Below are 15,344 nucleotides of genomic sequence, written 5' to 3'. Positions count from 1 at the left end.
ACGTCTAGTTTTTGCGAGGCTGAGATGCATGCCAATTGTGCAGGATTGAAACAATCTTTTAAGGCTGGTGCATATGTAAACTTGTCAAGTGTAGTGTATTATATTGAAAAGAGTCAATGCATTTGCTGCCTCACACCGACTATACCTCGCCCGTAGCCGTCAACACCATAAGATATGAGTCGCCTCATTATTGTCCAGATTCTTTTGTATATATACTTCAACGTAGATTGCCACATTATTAAACAAGCCCTCGCAAATAATCACCTTCAAATTGGCCAAACCCAAGATATTTTCATCAGTCTCTTCCAGTATCCCCAATATCATTCATTCTCCCATTACCAGCCTCATAATTCCCATGGTCCAAAATATCCCTTATTGCAACGGTGCCGGAGGCGGGGGAGTCGTCTTCGCACCAGGAGGAGGAATGAACAAAGGCAGATATGTCACCGCCAAAGCCAAGGCTATAACAAGTTCCCCCCCAAATCTTCGTTAGCAAAATGCTCTTTTCTCTCATCCTCCAATGGGACCTCCCTTGGGATAATAGGTGGAAGGGAAAGGAAGAAACATACCTGACATGCCAACGGAAAAGTAACCCGGCGTGCCACCGCTCTTCTGGCTATCCTCGCTCTCTCCCAGCCAAGTCTGGATGGAAAACACAACGGCAATCCTAAAATTACACACACATTGATACATCAGCACACAATTTTCCCTCCGCATCTATATTTCGTCTCGAGTAAATGTGTAGGTATCGTCAAGTGTATCGTACCATCCAACAAACTTATTTCGCATAAACATGGCCGCCATAGGCAGCGTCGACGAAAGCGTAGACGAGAAATCGGTCACCTCGCCCTTGACGCTGGGCTCCTGATACGGAACGACTAAAAGTATCATCAAAAACAAGTCAGCTACAACCTTTCAAACAGTCTTGAACACAATGGCATGTAGACGGCGCAAGCACCAGCTCGAATGAAGCGAAATCGATCGCCACGCTGCGGGATGCGCGGGGGGAAGAGACCAGAGAAGAGAGACAAAAAAGGCATTGCGGAACAGCAACTTACTCAGGTCGGGCCGTCGCATGTCCTTGGTGTTGGGCGCCATGATTTATAGTGACTTGATGGGATCTGCTGGCGACTGCGAGGCTGGTGATGATTGCGCCAATGTGTGGCCACGAGGCAATGCGGAGGAATTCAGAGCAGCTTAGGTAGCTCCAATTGGCGACCCCAGCTAGGCTTAGCGTATTGTGGGTGAAGCCGCTCCGCTGCTTTTTCGACATCAGGCTGGGTCCAGCTTTATCAGCGCTTTCTGTTCCGGGATTTCACGAGGAGCAAAGGAAGAATCGTCAAGACACTATTATATCGGTTCCATTCATATTTCTTATGGCCGAGTCGAGCTGCAAGAAAAGACTCTCCCAATCGGTCTCGAGGCGCTCTCGTCTCATCTTTGCAAGAATCACACCTGCGACTCGCAGTTAATAACCCTGACTATCATACAGCAAAATTCCGCTCGCTCGCTCAACATTTAAAAAAAAAAAATTCTTCCAAAAAATATTCCGAATCTCAAAAACTCCCGCCATCGCCAAGTTCAACTCCGTGAAATAGGGGTATTTTTTTCTTTTGTTCCATTATGAGTTGGGATCTCCTTTTTTTGTTCTCCCAGAGGCTTTTCCTGATGCCTTTTTCAATTTAAAACGCCATATTTTCATCTCATGGCACTCTGATTATGAGTTTCCAACCCAGAGCTCCGGCCTCGCGGATTGCGCAGGCCAGGCACCCTCGCTTCCTCCTGCTAATGATGGCATTCCATCCTCTCTGAGAGCATAGAGCTCGGATGAGAATCTCCATGTCGGAGCCGAATTGCCGCTTCCGAGACTCAAAGTGCATCTTGGCCGCTGCCGAGAAGCTTCCCTTGCGCTCAATAGGCGAAGAGCCAGGCGAGTCCGAGCGGTCGGCAACCGGTGACGTTGGCACCGAAGAGAAGTTGGTAATGCAATCGACTACCAGCACTTGATTCTGAGCGGCTTGCCCGCCAGGGGGGCGTAAGGAGGTCCGAGAGCTCGGCATCTCGTCTTTTCAAAAGCTCGGAGATGTGGATAACTGTGTAATTATAATACTTGTGCAGTGGGTGGCCTACCATTTTCGTTAGCATACCGAAAGACATCAGATCTATCCAGTGTAACAAGATGCTTACCTGCTCGATACATCGACCGAGACCCGGCGCCCAACGCATTGGTGCCGGTAAAGTCAATCTGCTGCAGCGTCGGGCTGGAAGGAGACTTGAGGACCCTGACCCGCGAAGACGGGGAACACGGGTGTGCGGTGACAAAGTTGATGTCGTACAGCAGCGAAAGAGTAATCGTTTCGGTCTTCTCTCCATCAATCGACACAAAGAAGTTGATCTTGGCAGGGTACGACAATAGATCCGGGGCTCTGTGGTTCTCGTGGATGGGAGTCGCTATAATCTCCGCGAGAGGTGTCGGATGGACACATTCTGCCACTGGCGTATCGAGCTCCAGCGACTGCAGCTCGACAAACACACCCGGCGGAGAGGGTGCGTAATTGTTCTCGTGAGGGATTATAAAATCTGCGGGAGAAATCGACTCTTCATCGCCGTTACCGAGGATATAAGACTCGCGCTCGACTCGTTTCTTGCCCCAAATTCTCCCCTTCTTCCCAAGCTGCGAAAGGTCGGCTGGCTAATGGTCAGTAAAAGGGTAGGCGCAAACGTGGACATGGGAAATATCAACTCACAGGCAACATCGTGGACATCAATGCTAATCCACCCCTCGGTCACTCCCTCGGGAATGATATCTGTCGAAATCCATCCCATGCATTCAGCAGATCCTTTGCCGGCCGCCAAAACTCGACCGACAATGCAAGATGTGCTCCAGAAACTCTTGTCGTGGTAAACGAAGCCGCTGCTCAAATTGGCAAACGAACCTATTCTGGACAAGGCCTCGCTATCATTCTCGAGCAACGTCGCCATCAGGAAATGGCTCACGGCATCTCCAGGCATCATGAGCCCAAACACATAGGACTTGGAAAGCCAGCCAGACTCGTGCAGCGCTGCCGCCATTCGACGCCGCCTAGCCCGGGCTCGCTCCTTGTGATGTCCGCGCTGACATGTCACATCCCAGGCACCAAAGTACGAATCCTGCTCGGGCTCTTTCTTGTAGGGCGTCGGCGTCGGGGGCTGCAGCAATGACGACGGCGCAGCCAACTTCTGGACCTTTTCCGAAATGCGTCTCTCGTAGCCGTCGATACCTGGCCACATGAGTTTTCGCGCAAAGTGGGTTAGGCCCTCGACCTGGCGTTGGCCGTATCTTCCTCGGATGGTATAGAAATGAGGCGGCGACGGGGGTCGGTTTCCGTGCTTGTGTTGGTCGTGGAGAGAAATCTTACTGGCCAGGGACGCCAGCCAGCCGGGCGCAACGCCGCTGCTTCCACGACGAGGTTCAGGCCGTGTTGCCAAAGACCCGTAGTCCTCTCGCAGGATTTCAATGTTGTTCAGCCAGCTTCGAGCTAAAAGCAGAGACCACTTGACAGAAGCATTGGCGGCCCTCTCAAACTGAACAACGTCAATGGCTCTGAAATGGGCCGCCCCATACTCCTCGCCGTCAGTAATTGCGTCCAGGCGGATGAGCAACTCGGACGACACCAAAATCTGCATTAGTAGCCAATACTTTTCTTCTGCCCGCTCGGCCGAACTCTCTGCATCGACGATGGCGGTGCTGTCGTCCAACTCGTCACCGTGCGGCTTGCCCCAAAGGATCTGGCCTAGCCGAACACGCCATTCGACATGCGACAAGTCAATCCAGACGTTGGGGGCTCCCATGCACTTGAGAATGGCACTGATCTGGTTGGGAAGGCTGTGGGAGTCCTTTTTATCGACGGGGGGGGATTTTGTTTGGCCTCATCAAGACGTGGAACAGGTCATTGTAAGTCTCCGTCGACGGCTTCTTGCCAAAATCGTTGTTGCGGTAGATCTCGCCATTGCGCCTGAGCCGATCCAGCAGCTCTCCTTGGGGAAGACGATGTAGCCAGCCGTCGCGGGACAGCATGCGCTCACGAGCCTCGACGACGGCGCGGGCCTTTGTGCCGAGGCTCTCGAAGCCAAACTGCTCCTCTTCGAGCGAGTCGCTGACGGCCAGTTCCAGAGCAGCCTGGTAGCCCATGGTGCCCTTCTCCAGCCCCTGCATGCTCAGCATGTTGGGTCGCTCACAGCACCGCACGTGGAAATGGGCCTTGCGCGTGTCTTCGACCTCCTGCTTGGCCTCGGGGTCGTGGTTGACGTCCCTCGTCAGGTGAGGCCACACAGTGACGCCCCGCCAGGCCTTGGCTTCGATCTGGACATGGTCGGTCAAGTCGCGGATCTCCAGTTCCTCGTCAAAGGGAAAGGCTACGCTGGGATGAGGCGCGCCGGGGAAGTGACTCTCGCTGCGGGCGAAGTACTGGGGAGCTCCAGAAAAGAGTTTCTCAACGTCATCGTCACTGAGGAATTGGGTCGGAACCGCTGCTTGCATCTCTTCTATGGACTGGTGGGCGTTACCTAGTTGGGTTCGATGGAGGATGCATTAGCCGGTAGCAACAAGCACTTGTGAGATGTGTATTTGATTGTTCGGTGAAAGCTCGCTGGACCCTCGGCGAAAGGAATTTTGACAGAGAAAAAAAAAAAATAGAAAAAAAGAGACAAGTCGACAGCAGAGCAAAAATGGCACTGAAGATGGTTCGATCTCGCCGGATCTCCGGGTTCAGTTAGCAGGCCCAATTTAGCTGCGGAGAGTTGGCCATCAGCAGCGGGGCGCCACCAACCACAGCTTCAAACAGAGACAAGGGACCAGCCAAAGGGACTGCTCCAGCAAGGAGAGACAGCGCTATTCTCGGAAGCGGTGGTCAGGTGGCTAGTTGGCAGCAAAGCAAGGGCACTGTAATGAGACATTTGAAGCTTACTTGCACTGCAGCGTCCCGGCGTTCAGGGGGCCAGTAGGCAGAATTAGCTGTTTGTGATTGCACTGCTGCTTCTACAGACAACCACCCAGCAGCCGACAATTGCTGCCTCTGCTCTGCGCTGCTTTGCCTCTCCCTCTCCCTCTCCCTCCCGCTGTTTTGCTCTGTTTTGTTTTGATTTGCTTGTCAAGCAGCCGAGGATGGGGGCGTGGGGGGCCGCTACCAGGATGCTGAATGGCTCGCCGCGGTGTCCGTTGAAGCAGAAGAGCAGTTCGTACGGCGTGCATGCAGCTGTTTGCAATTCGCCGCCTGGCTTCTGGCAAGACGGCTTCTGCACGGCGAGAGCAAAACAGGGTCGCGTGCCGTGGCATTGCTCGCCACCCGCCTGTTATTGTCACTGTCGCTGTCATCTTGAAGTCACCGGTCTATCGGCAGGTCCCTAGATTCCCCCCGCATTTTACAAATAGGCAGGCGTAACTGTAAATCACAGCCGGCGCAACAAGTCCTCTTCGTACCCGGTACTTGTACGTACACGTAAATCAGGTACAACTGCAGAGAGTCATCTGCTGCCTGAATATTCGAGTCTCCAAGCGAATGCCACCCACACCCGTTGCGCTCAATGCCTCTCTGCCAGCTGCCTGTAGAGCTACTGGAGTAGAAACCTGGACATGGACCCCCAAAACGCCTAGCAGCTGCACTAGCCGGTGCCGTACAGGCATTGATGTGCTCGCGTTACGGCACCCGTGGAATGGGGCCGTCCAGCGGCCTTCTCGGCGCGCAAGGGTCCATTTCCCCCCTGAGCTGCGCTGCGCCATCAGAGCGCCTCAGCAAGCAATTCCAGCGGCACGCAATGCGGCATGGCATTCTCGAGCTCCCTAACGCCGTAATTAATGGGGCCTCTTCGCTCCTGGTCCATCTGAGCCCATCTGGCGTGCTGGGGACGGCAATCAGCGCTCCTTTGCTCGCCTCGTCCAGATCTGCGCTGGAACTGGCTGGAACTGGCTGTTTGTTCACCTCCCAAGCCCTGCAGCAGCCTGCAGCTGATTGGCCGCGCTGGGTCCTGTCGCAAAGGCCCCCTAGGCGGGAGTCGCTCTTTTCCCTCTCTCTCGTATGATGGATCACCAGTCACCCGCCCGTTGCGGTGGTACCAGAGGCGACAATAGAAAGACTTTAGGGGATGGATGGCGCCGAAAATGGGCGCATTCTGCTGTCCCCGTAGCGTGACCATGGTCGTACTGCAGCGAAGCGGCAGCATTGGATGCAAGGCTTACGTTGAAATGAGAGTGGTTGCATGTATCTTCAATGTACATGTACAGTATGACAGAACCTTTTTTTGTGCATCAATTGATCTGCTCAGAGTCAATACCAGAGGATTGGCGGATTCTGGTACTTGGCATTGTGCTGCAGAAGGAGGTCCCTCACATGAACGACACCAAAAAAAACTCTTGGCGCCAACCTTAACCCCCCGAAGATCACAGAAGCCAAGAATTCAAGGGAGCCGAGAAAAAGGGTTATCAAAGTTGCTGAGATTGATAACTCTATCCTATTCTCTGGTTCCTGGCCACTCGCTGGGGCCGCGCGGCCAACGAGATTGAAATTACTCTGAGTCGCAGCCGAGCGCCAAGCCCTGCGTGTTTCTCTCTCTGATATGTAGCCTGAGCAGCATTTCTATCTGCACAAATAGTGGTTGTACTAGTACTAATAGCAGTAGATCACACAAAGTAGAGCAGACGGCGCTTGCATATTTTTTGATTCAGTCCACCAACACCACAGACACACATTCGTAGGAGGGACGCCATGAAAAAAAAAAAAAAGGATGCCGCACGATGGTGAGAAAAGCGGCTGTTCCGCAGGAATATCTTGTCACGCCAGGCAGCAGCTCCGTGCCTGTTGTAATATCATTTACGCACGTGTTTCGATAGGCATGAACGTTTTCCTGGGGGTATCATTTCGCCATCCTGTGCGCCGTATAGCTATGCTTCATTAAAACAGTAATAATAAGGACCAATACCAAAGCTCCCTGCTCCCCTGGTGGTTTACTCGTATACAATGCGGAGTTAAGCGGCCGTCTCTGCGTTTCTTTCGTAATTCCCAACTCCGCATATGGTGAGTGCCCCTGTGCCCTCTTTGGCGCAAGCGCTCTTCCGTTGCCGTCTATATCGTTTGTTTCGCCTCTGTATTATATATTATAATGTAGCCCCTTTTGTATCCTGCCGTACCTATATCAAGAAGAAAGAAGAAGGGGTGCTTCAAGCCGGTTGAGTATCGTGGATAACTATGAGCAGGTACTTTTGGTCGGGCACTATGACAATCTCCTGTCGTTTCGTTCGCAATCGGAGTAGTTTCAATTCGTCCTGCAACCCAAGTTAGTCTCCCCATCATCGTGCCAACGTAGATGATCAAAAAAAAAGGGGGGGGCTGAGAGGGGGAAGCGTCGCAGCAAGGGTCGTGCGTGCGTACCTCTTCGTCCACGTCTTGTACCAGCTGTCCGGAGCTGTTTACGAAATTCCAGATCATCTCCGCAAACTCCTCGATGGCTTGCGACTCGCCCTCCTCCGCTGCGGGCGCATCGTTGGAAAAGGAGGCGGCCGTCGACGCGTTTCGCGCCTTTGCTGTCTGGAGCGCGTCGACCTGGCCGCTCGTCTTGAGGATTGCGCCGCTTGCTCTGTCTAGGACCATGCTTGCCTTGACGCCGGGTTTCCTAACGAGGCGACCAAGCTTCTCCTCGAGGGCGTCGTGCCCGTTTGTCTAGAGACAAAGCCATTAGCTAAAGGCGCAAATCGAGGGAATATGTAGCGTAGTTTGGAGCTTCTCGTACCGTAGGGTTCTCTGACATTTTGTGGATAGCTGCGCGTGCGCTTTCCTTTGAAGGTAAGAAGAAAAAAAAGTAAATCTCTTAAGAATTCTAGATGTCGATAGATGCGACCAAGACGTTCATATCCAGTAGCTCTCCTCAGGGTGCCACTATGCGAGCGGCTCCATTGACGTAGCTCTGGTCGCGCGGCACATTGCAATTCTGCCCTGCGCCACCGCCAAAATTTGTCGACCCACCAGCGGCATCTGGAATCTGCGGCGCATCGAAAATATCAAATCATTGATAAAGTGCATGGGATCTCATTGGATAATACCAAAGACAACTCAAACTCAAGTACAATTTACAACTTTTTTTGTCCTTTTTCATCTATAGCATCATTTAACTGCTCCCAATAAATCGCCGTCAAGATGGGTTCCAGCGCCAAAAAGAAGAAGGAGAAGAAGAAGGATTTTCAGGTATCATCTCTCATATGCTCTATCCGATCAAATGCCATTTTTACTCACATATGAGCAGAAACCCAAGTATAAAGTAGGCAAAACTGCTCCAAAGGCTTCAAATTTCACAGACACCAGCTTTAAATCCAGAGGTACGACAGCCTGCCCACATCCTTTCACAATGCAAAAGGCTAATGCCGACATCTTCCAGCAATTGTTATGAACCAGCAGTCATTATCAACTGCTGCCCCAGACGCTGTTCACCAATTCAAACACAATCTTTCTCTAGCTTCATCTTCAAGGAATGACAAACAACGCCGCGATGCCTTGGCCTACCTCACCAGCCAACTCTCCTCACAACCTCCAGTCAACCCCGTTGGGACAAACAACATCCTCTTGAAAGTTCTTCCTCTCATCTCAGATAGCTCGACACCAGTGCGAAGCCAGCTGCTAAAGCTCCTTCGCGCACTTCCAAAAGACCAAGCAAAACACAGCGTTAGAGAAGCCATCACGTTCATTCGCGCTGGCATGACCCATCTCTCGGCTGATATCAGCAGCGATTCACTAGGAGTTATGGAATGGCTTCTCGACGTGGCTGAGGATGAGCTTGTCGCCGTCCCTGGTGGATGGTTCAAAACTTTGAAGACGTTTTGCATCATCATGGGCTGGTCCCTGTCGTCATCAGCGGCCGGATGGACATCGGCTCCAGGGTCCGGACTTCGAGCAAAGGACGCCCAGATCCTCGCCCGCCAGATATCGATTTTGACCAGATTCATTCGGGTTGGACTCAAGCCGCCAACTCCCGTTCCTTGGAGTCCTCAAGACTATTGGGATAACCTGTACAGGATACCCCGTGATCCACACGCCTTTGAATACCTGAACCTCTATGGAGAAAGGCGCGACGAAGAGAGCGAGATGTACGCAAGTCCAGAATCAAGACAGGGAGTTTTGTCTCGCAAATTTATGGATCCCATTACAAAGGGGATCGAGAAGGCGAAGAAAGAGGGCGGCGCGGTGGGCAGGGCAGTTGCTGGACTCGATCAGGTATTGACAGATGGGATGCGAGACTACAATGGCTCCGACTCACAACTGATGACTGACCAATGGTTATTGGATCTGTGGTAAATAGAATGTTGCCTGATACCCTTTATAATGATTTCTTTTGAAAGCAAAGATCACAAAGTAATGTTTCTTCCTTTCTCTTCTTCTTGATATTGGGCGCTCGCGTATGGGCAGACGGCGTATTATGGGAAATTAGTATCCGGCAATCCAACTATAGAGTTACGAAAATAAATTATCCCTAGCTCTGTGATTCGATCACCGTTTTTATCTCGTTTTACCATTGTGAGAAATTCTAGAAGCAAATGTAGTTTTGGCGTCTCCTTCTCCATGATAGAAAAGCTCAGCTACCTCTCCTTTCACCGCAGCTACTGCTATAGGACAGCACAAGTTACTCCAATAAAAAGAGAGATAGAATACGGTACTCAGGCAGCGTATTACTTTATCGTATCCTATGCGGTTATTTGCAGCCATAGAGATTGTGCAGCTTCCCGCCAAAACAACCTCCTTATGCAAGGATGCGGCATGGAGCTCGAAAATGCTTTTTTGAGGCTTGGACTATGCATATTCCTACTCATCAGAATATCAAAGAAGTGATATCACTATGGCAACTCGATTTCAATATGTGCAGCTGTGCAGCTATGCAGCTGGGTGTCAAGTGCAATCCCTTATCGAGACTATAGCGGTCATTTAGGCACCCTTCTCCCCTATTCTTTCCCCTTCTTTTCATCTATAGGCCTTTTCCTCGCCCCAAAGCACACCTCTGGGTGCACATCGTTCACTAAAGGCTCCTGAATCTCCAGAGGTTTGTTTTGATTCCTGAGGAAGCACCCGGCGCACGTGCAGCTGCCTCTCAACTATTTGAAGGCCTCCCACCTCCCTCTTCCTCCTCTTCTTCCCTCTTCTCTCTTCTTCTTCAACGCCACAAGTTGTCAAACAGGTTCGCCCTTTTGCCAACACTCTTTGTCCTTGAAGTTGCCAGGCACTGCTGCATCGGTGCTTTGACTTTTGGGATATCTTCTCGCCAAGGCAGGTATTTTCATTCCATGATCTTCTCTCCCATCCCTTCCACGCGTCTTCAGAGTTGAAATTTCTTTTCTTCTCTCTTGGCATCATTTTGCAGCATCATCTCTTCATCTCTCTCCCTCAGGTTTCTCCTGCATTCCTCAATTCTCTGTGCAGCTCTTCTACTCAAACCCTTTGAGATTCCTCAAGTCATCGGCAGTCGTCATCAAGGCATGTCGTCGCCTAGGATTTCCTTGTCAAGTGACTCTCAGTTTTCTCTGACTTGGCAGTCAGGCTCCTCCCACAGCCTTCCTCACACAAAACTCACGTCCTTTATCCCTTCTCTTCGCAGAGCTTCATCTCTAGATTGAATCAACATTCTGACAGTACACTATTATTTCTAGCTCCTTGATCAACTCTGCATCATCCCCAATTCAACATGGCAGTTCCAGAAGAAGGATCGGTCGTGGAGACTGGAGATCAGGCTGCTCCCGTTGGCTGGGTCGAGCGCACGGCATTCGACTACACTGCAATGGCTGAGGCCGAAACAGCTGCCACCTGGGATGGAAACGCCAGAGTTTACCAGTGGAAGGATGAGTATGGAGATGTCGGTCCAGCTTTTGAAGAACTGGAGGTAGAACTGTTTGGAGATCCCGAGTCCCGTCGGGATCGCCAGACTGGCCTCGATTTTTCAAAGTTTGTCTCCCATCCCTTGTTCACAGTCATCATGCTAACTATACAAGGATCGAGCAAATCGAGGTCATCCAAGAAGGGCCTCAACGTATCGAGTACATCAAAACGTTTGCGGATGCAGGCATTCATCCAGTAATGTTGAGAAACATTGAGCTCTGTGGGTATGAGGTGCCAACTCCGATCCAGAAGTTCACAATCCCAGCTATCCTTCAGGGATACGATGTGATTGGTGTAGCTCAGACTGGTAAGTACCCCGGCATTATTTCTCTCTGTTCAACTTCAACATCTAACGCGCCTCAAGGTTCTGGAAAGACTGCCGCGTATCTTATCCCTATCCTAAGCAAGCTCATGGGAAAAGCGAAGAAGTTGGGTGCTCCCCGGCCAAACCCCGCCAGATTCCAAGAGGGAGTCGACAACGTGATCGCGGAGCCACTTGTCGTTGTCGTTGTCCCTACCCGTGAATTGGCGGTGCAGATCTTCAATGAAGCCCGCAAGCTCTGCTACCGCTCCATGCTCCGACCTTGCGTTGTCTACGGAGGAGTTCCTGTCCGCGAACAGGGCGGCCTTCTTTCTCGAGGCTGCGACATCTTGATTGGAACTCCTGGTCGTCTCAAAGATTTCATCGGACGTCCCGAAGTCTTGTCTCTCCGCCGCTTGAAGTACATGATCATTGACGAGGCTGACGAGATGCTCAACGATGACTGGGAGTCTGAACTTCAGGCTATTCTCTCTGGTGCAGGCAAGTATTCTCTTCTGAAGATGTTAGTCTCCATGGGCCACTGATCACTAACAAATGACTCATCATACAGAGCAAGACGTGGGAAATGTCTACTATGGCCTCTTCTCTGCCACCTTTCCCAAGGCTGCGCGAGACCTTGCGAAGAAGTACTTGTGTGATTCACATGTGCGCTTCCGAGTTGGTCGTGCCGGCAGCACCACAGAGAATATCAAGCAGATGATTGTCGAAGTCAGCCGAGAAGGCAAGAATGAAACTCTTCTGACTCTGCTCGAAGAGATGAATGGTGTTCGTACCATCATCTTTGTCAACAGTCGTCAAGCTGCCGACACGCTTGATGACTTTTTGTTCAATATGAAATTGCCGGTCACTTCCATCCATAGTGACCGCACACAGGTTGAGCGAGAAGCTGCTATGCGAGCCTTCAGATCTGGCCAGGCTCCCATTCTCGTCGCGACTGGCGTGACGGCCCGCGGCATCGATGTCCGCAACGTCATGCACGTCATAAACTATGACTTACCATCGATTGAATATGGTGGTATTGAGGAGTACACGCATCGAATTGGTATGATTTCACTTTTTCTGATATTAGCTTCCAGTCCCCAGTCCCCAGTCAAATATTTATATGACAGTGGCTAACTCTCTGGCTAGGTCGCACCGGTCGTATTGGTCACCGAGGTGTCGCGACCTCATTCTTCACGGAGCGTGATGAGCCCCTAGCGAGTGTACTCACGAGGACTCTGTTGGAGACTAATCAGGATATTCCTGATTTCCTTCAAGCCTATATCCCGGAGAATTGGTCCAGTGGAACCAAGGTCAAGTTTGAAACCGAATCTGACTTCGACCCAAATGATGTTGCAGGTGCCGGTGAGGGATGTGGCGATGAGGGTGGAGGATGGAACACAGCTGATAACGTCCAAGGCGATTCTGGCGGGGGCTGGGGCAACTCCGGAGGAAACGATGCTAACGAAGCTGCCAATGCTTCTGGAGGCGGCTGGGGAGCCGACGCCGCTCAACCAGCTGCTGGAGCTGGCTGGTAAACGCTTACCTTGCGCGTTCATCACCAGTCTACTATGGCGCGGTCTTTTATTTCTGAACAATTCAATGGTTATAACTAGGGCAAACGGACAATACTAGGGATAAGGATTTTTAACAAGGTTAACAGAGAATCATAGCTGAATCATTAGGGTATCTTGAAACTATATCAAGAATGGGTAGAATAGCTATGATCAATCAACCTGAGATTGCTACTATTGACTTTCCGAGCCATCAATAATGTGACTTTGAACACTAAAGCCAGTAGCTACCTACCTAATAGCGGAGGACTGATAGCAACTGGCATTCGCCCTGATGTGAGTACGTGCCTCTTTTGTGATGAATTTTGTCTATTATTATTACAATTAATATTGGTTGATAATATATGTATATATACCTAGCTGCCATTCACTTTTCTCGCGGAAATGGAATTATCTCTTCTTTCAATAACGCCAGGCAAGTCAGACATGTATCCTGTTATTATTATACGGCACGTTTACATATTCTTCAAGATCTTGGTCACACCAGCAATTTTTCTCGCCGACGCACCGTATCCCACCTCCACCACGCCCTGAGTAAATCGCCAGGACCGATCCTGGCTCGCGATAGGGTACTGTACGGGGGGAGGGATGGCCGTTTTGACGCCCAGCCAGCCGAAGCGGTCCTCGCAGACGGCCTTGATGTTGCACAGGCCGCGCAGACCTTCCTCGCCTGCGAAGCGGCCGTAGCCAGAGCCGGCGACGCCGCCGAAGGGGAGCTGGACGGCATAGTAGGCGGCGAAGTCGTTGACGGCGACCATGCCGGCCTTGAGGCCGCGGACGATGGGCTGCAGGGCCGGGTCGCGCTCAGAGCCGTGGACGGAGGCGCCGAGGCCAAAGTTGGGTGCGTTTGCGATGGCGAGGATGTCCTCTGCGGAGGAGGACTTTGCGCGCAGCATGGTGAGGACGGGGGCGAAGCATTCGGTTTGGGCGATGCGCATGGAGGGCGTGACGTCGACGAGGAGCGTGGGCTGGAAGTAGTGGCCTCTTGGGTGGTCTGGGTGGGCGTAGCGTTTGCCGCCGGCGAGGAGACGCGCGCCTTGGGAGACGGCTTCGGCGATGAGCTCTTCGAGGCGAGAGAAGGAGGCGTCGGAGATCATGGCGCCCATGTCTGCGTCGGGGCCGAGGCGGATGGCCTTGACGCGGGGCTCGAGCATTTCGATGAGGCGGTCGTAGGCGGCGCCGGAGGAGATGACGCGCTCGATGCCGATGCAGTTCTGGCCGGCGGCTTGAAAGGTGCCCCTGAGGATGATGTCGCGGATGCGGGGGAGGTCGCCGTCTTTCCTGCCGCCGGCGGACTCGAGCACGATGAAGGGGTCTTTGCCGCCGAGCTCGGCGACGACGGGCGTGAGGCTCTTGGCGGCGCTGGCGGCGACGTGGTGGGCGACGGTCTGGGAGCCGATGAAGGTGATGTGGCTGATGCCCGGGTGAGACGTCAGGTGGCCTGCAGTCTCCGGCCAGCATGCCACCATCTGGACAAGCTCCGGGTCGTGGCCGTGGGCAGCAAGGGCGCCGCGCGCAATGTCGAGGAAGTACCTGCTCGACCAGGCAGTCTGCTCGGACACCTTGACCACGATGCCGTTGCCGCTGAAGAGCGCGCTGATGATGGGGCCCATCAGGTTGTGGAAGGGGTAGTTCCAGCTGACCAGCGCGGCCACCACGCCCAGCGGCTCGTAGTGCACCGTGTTGCGCTTGTACGCCATGAGCAGGTTGGTCGGTCTGCGCGACGGCCGCAGGGCCTTTTCGCCGTGCGCGAGCGTCCACTGGATCTTCTCGACGGTGACGAGGATCTCGCCCAGCTGGGCGTCCACCATGGTCTTGCCGCTGTCCACGCCGGCAATCTTGCAAATCTGCTCGGCGTTGTCCATGATGTACTTCATGAGCGAGCGCAGGACCGCTTTACGCTGCGTTAAGGTCGTCGTGCTGGCCCATTTCCTCTGCACTTCTGCCGCGGCGGCAATGGCTCGATCGATGCCGGCTTCGGTGGTGGCTTCGACGGTGCCGAGGAATTGTCCCGTCGCGGGCGCGTAGCATTGGATGGCCGAGCTTCCGGGGATTCTTATACTGGTCTGTTTGACTGTCGTTTCTTTCTCGGGCAGCTGTGGCGGATATACGAGGTACCAGCGAGGATCGGACGCCCAGGACGCTTGAGCAAAGGCGGCGCCAGCTCGGACGATGAGGCCGCAGATGAAGGTGGCGAGGAGGACGAAGGAGGCTTGGAGTAAAGCAGGTCTGGGAAAAGTTTAGTTTATGTTTGTTTTCTCAATGAATAGATGCAGAGAGATAAGAACGCACGATATATCAAGCCGAGAGCCCAGGCGGCTACTTGCGCCGCCTACAGACGAAGCCAGCCGCTCCACGAGACGCTCCATTGTCTCGCATCCGTCTAAGCCGCCACCTGCAAGATGGAGAAAGGGAAGATACGGACGGGGAGGAGAGGAGAAAGGAGAGAGGATGAAAGATGAGGTGTGTCTAAAGGAGAGAATCGGATGATTTTGCTGCTATGCTGGAACGTCGTCTGAATTGAGCTGTTAAAAGGTGGGGTCTGGTTGGTTTAGTCAGGCACCTTGTCAAAGAGGCATTGTC

At 52.6% G+C, this 15,344-nt stretch overlaps 9 protein-coding genes across 9 annotated transcripts; 2 read left to right on the top strand and 7 right to left on the bottom strand.

The window, feature by feature from the left end:
- Positions 1-112: 112 nt before the first annotated feature.
- Positions 113-1,163, bottom strand: TrAtP1_008929 (uncharacterized protein). Its single transcript, XM_014087112.2, has 4 exons — positions 1,059-1,163; positions 767-878; positions 570-667; positions 113-461 (listed from the first exon to the last, which is right to left on the bottom strand). The coding sequence occupies exons 1-4, from the start codon at positions 1,096-1,098 to the stop codon at positions 373-375; spliced, it is 339 nt and encodes a 112-aa protein (XP_013942587.1). The 5' UTR covers positions 1,099-1,163; the 3' UTR covers positions 113-372.
- A 540-nt stretch (positions 1,164-1,703) lies between these two features.
- On the bottom strand, positions 1,704-1,880 carry TrAtP1_008928 (uncharacterized protein; the record flags this gene model as incomplete). Its single annotated transcript, XM_066114102.1, has 1 exon — positions 1,704-1,880. The coding sequence occupies one exon, from the start codon at positions 1,878-1,880 to the stop codon at positions 1,704-1,706; it is 177 nt and encodes a 58-aa protein (XP_065970195.1).
- A 31-nt stretch (positions 1,881-1,911) lies between these two features.
- Positions 1,912-3,831, bottom strand: TrAtP1_008927 (uncharacterized protein; the record flags this gene model as incomplete). Its single annotated transcript, XM_014086455.2, has 3 exons — positions 1,912-2,126; positions 2,188-2,688; positions 2,748-3,831. 3 exons carry the CDS (start codon positions 3,829-3,831, stop codon positions 1,912-1,914), a joined length of 1,800 nt encoding a protein of 599 aa, XP_013941930.2.
- A 49-nt stretch (positions 3,832-3,880) lies between these two features.
- On the bottom strand, positions 3,881-4,519 carry TrAtP1_008926 (uncharacterized protein; the record flags this gene model as incomplete). The annotated part of the gene is made up of 1 exon (XM_066114101.1): positions 3,881-4,519. One exon carries the CDS (start codon positions 4,517-4,519, stop codon positions 3,881-3,883), a length of 639 nt encoding a protein of 212 aa, XP_065970194.1.
- Positions 4,520-5,757: 1,238 nt separating this feature from the next.
- On the bottom strand, positions 5,758-6,171 carry TrAtP1_008925 (uncharacterized protein; the record flags this gene model as incomplete). Its single annotated transcript, XM_066114100.1, has 1 exon — positions 5,758-6,171. The coding sequence occupies one exon, from the start codon at positions 6,169-6,171 to the stop codon at positions 5,758-5,760; it is 414 nt and encodes a 137-aa protein (XP_065970193.1).
- Positions 6,172-7,192: 1,021 nt separating this feature from the next.
- TrAtP1_008924 (uncharacterized protein) lies at positions 7,193-7,779 on the bottom strand (the record flags this gene model as incomplete). Its single annotated transcript, XM_014087111.2, has 3 exons — positions 7,193-7,297; positions 7,404-7,691; positions 7,762-7,779. The coding sequence occupies 3 exons, from the start codon at positions 7,777-7,779 to the stop codon at positions 7,193-7,195; spliced, it is 411 nt and encodes a 136-aa protein (XP_013942586.2).
- Positions 7,780-8,044: 265 nt separating this feature from the next.
- Positions 8,045-9,503, top strand: TrAtP1_008923 (uncharacterized protein). The gene is made up of 3 exons (XM_014087110.2): positions 8,045-8,213; positions 8,272-8,344; positions 8,404-9,503. The coding sequence occupies exons 1-3, from the start codon at positions 8,166-8,168 to the stop codon at positions 9,315-9,317; spliced, it is 1,035 nt and encodes a 344-aa protein (XP_013942585.1). The 5' UTR covers positions 8,045-8,165; the 3' UTR covers positions 9,318-9,503.
- Positions 9,504-10,173: 670 nt separating this feature from the next.
- On the top strand, positions 10,174-12,934 carry TrAtP1_008922 (uncharacterized protein). Its single transcript, XM_066114099.1, has 6 exons — positions 10,174-10,280; positions 10,661-10,952; positions 11,000-11,193; positions 11,251-11,688; positions 11,759-12,250; positions 12,337-12,934. Exons 2-6 carry the CDS (start codon positions 10,696-10,698, stop codon positions 12,723-12,725), a joined length of 1,770 nt encoding a protein of 589 aa, XP_065970192.1. The 5' UTR covers positions 10,174-10,280; positions 10,661-10,695; the 3' UTR covers positions 12,726-12,934.
- Positions 12,935-13,216: 282 nt separating this feature from the next.
- TrAtP1_008921 (uncharacterized protein) lies at positions 13,217-15,130 on the bottom strand (the record flags this gene model as incomplete). Its single annotated transcript, XM_014087109.1, has 2 exons — positions 13,217-14,990; positions 15,054-15,130. The coding sequence occupies 2 exons, from the start codon at positions 15,128-15,130 to the stop codon at positions 13,217-13,219; spliced, it is 1,851 nt and encodes a 616-aa protein (XP_013942584.1).
- Between the last annotated feature and the right edge of the window lie 214 nt (positions 15,131-15,344).

Source organism: Trichoderma atroviride, chromosome 4 (genome assembly GCF_020647795.1).
Source record: "Trichoderma atroviride chromosome 4, complete sequence".
In the NCBI taxonomy this organism is placed as follows: domain Eukaryota; kingdom Fungi; phylum Ascomycota; class Sordariomycetes; order Hypocreales; family Hypocreaceae; genus Trichoderma; species Trichoderma atroviride.
The sequence above is the reverse complement of the archived record's forward strand: the minus strand, read 5'-3'. Positions and strand labels throughout refer to the sequence as shown.

Bases quoted from the DNA above. Each gene is read 5' to 3' on its own strand.
- TrAtP1_008922 (XM_066114099.1), top strand. From the start codon at position 10,696: ATGGCAGTTCCAGAAGAAGGATCGGTCGTGGAGACTGGAGATCAGGCT. The intron at 11,194-11,250 runs GTAAGTACCCCG...ACGCGCCTCAAG, and splicing joins GATTGGTGTAGCTCAGACTG to GTTCTGGAAAGACTGCCGCG. The intron at 11,689-11,758 runs GCAAGTATTCTC...CTCATCATACAG, and splicing joins GGCTATTCTCTCTGGTGCAG to AGCAAGACGTGGGAAATGTC.
- TrAtP1_008929 (XM_014087112.2), bottom strand. From the start codon at position 1,098: ATGGCGCCCAACACCAAGGACATGCGACGGCCCGACCTGA. The intron at 879-1,058 runs GTAAGTTGCTGT...TGATACTTTTAG, and splicing joins CATGCGACGGCCCGACCTGA to TCGTTCCGTATCAGGAGCCC. The intron at 668-766 runs GTACGATACACT...GTGTAATTTTAG, and splicing joins CGAAATAAGTTTGTTGGATG to GATTGCCGTTGTGTTTTCCA.
- TrAtP1_008923 (XM_014087110.2), top strand. From the start codon at position 8,166: ATGGGTTCCAGCGCCAAAAAGAAGAAGGAGAAGAAGAAGGATTTTCAG. The intron at 8,214-8,271 runs GTATCATCTCTC...ACATATGAGCAG, and splicing joins AGAAGAAGAAGGATTTTCAG to AAACCCAAGTATAAAGTAGG. The intron at 8,345-8,403 runs GTACGACAGCCT...GACATCTTCCAG, and splicing joins CACCAGCTTTAAATCCAGAG to CAATTGTTATGAACCAGCAG.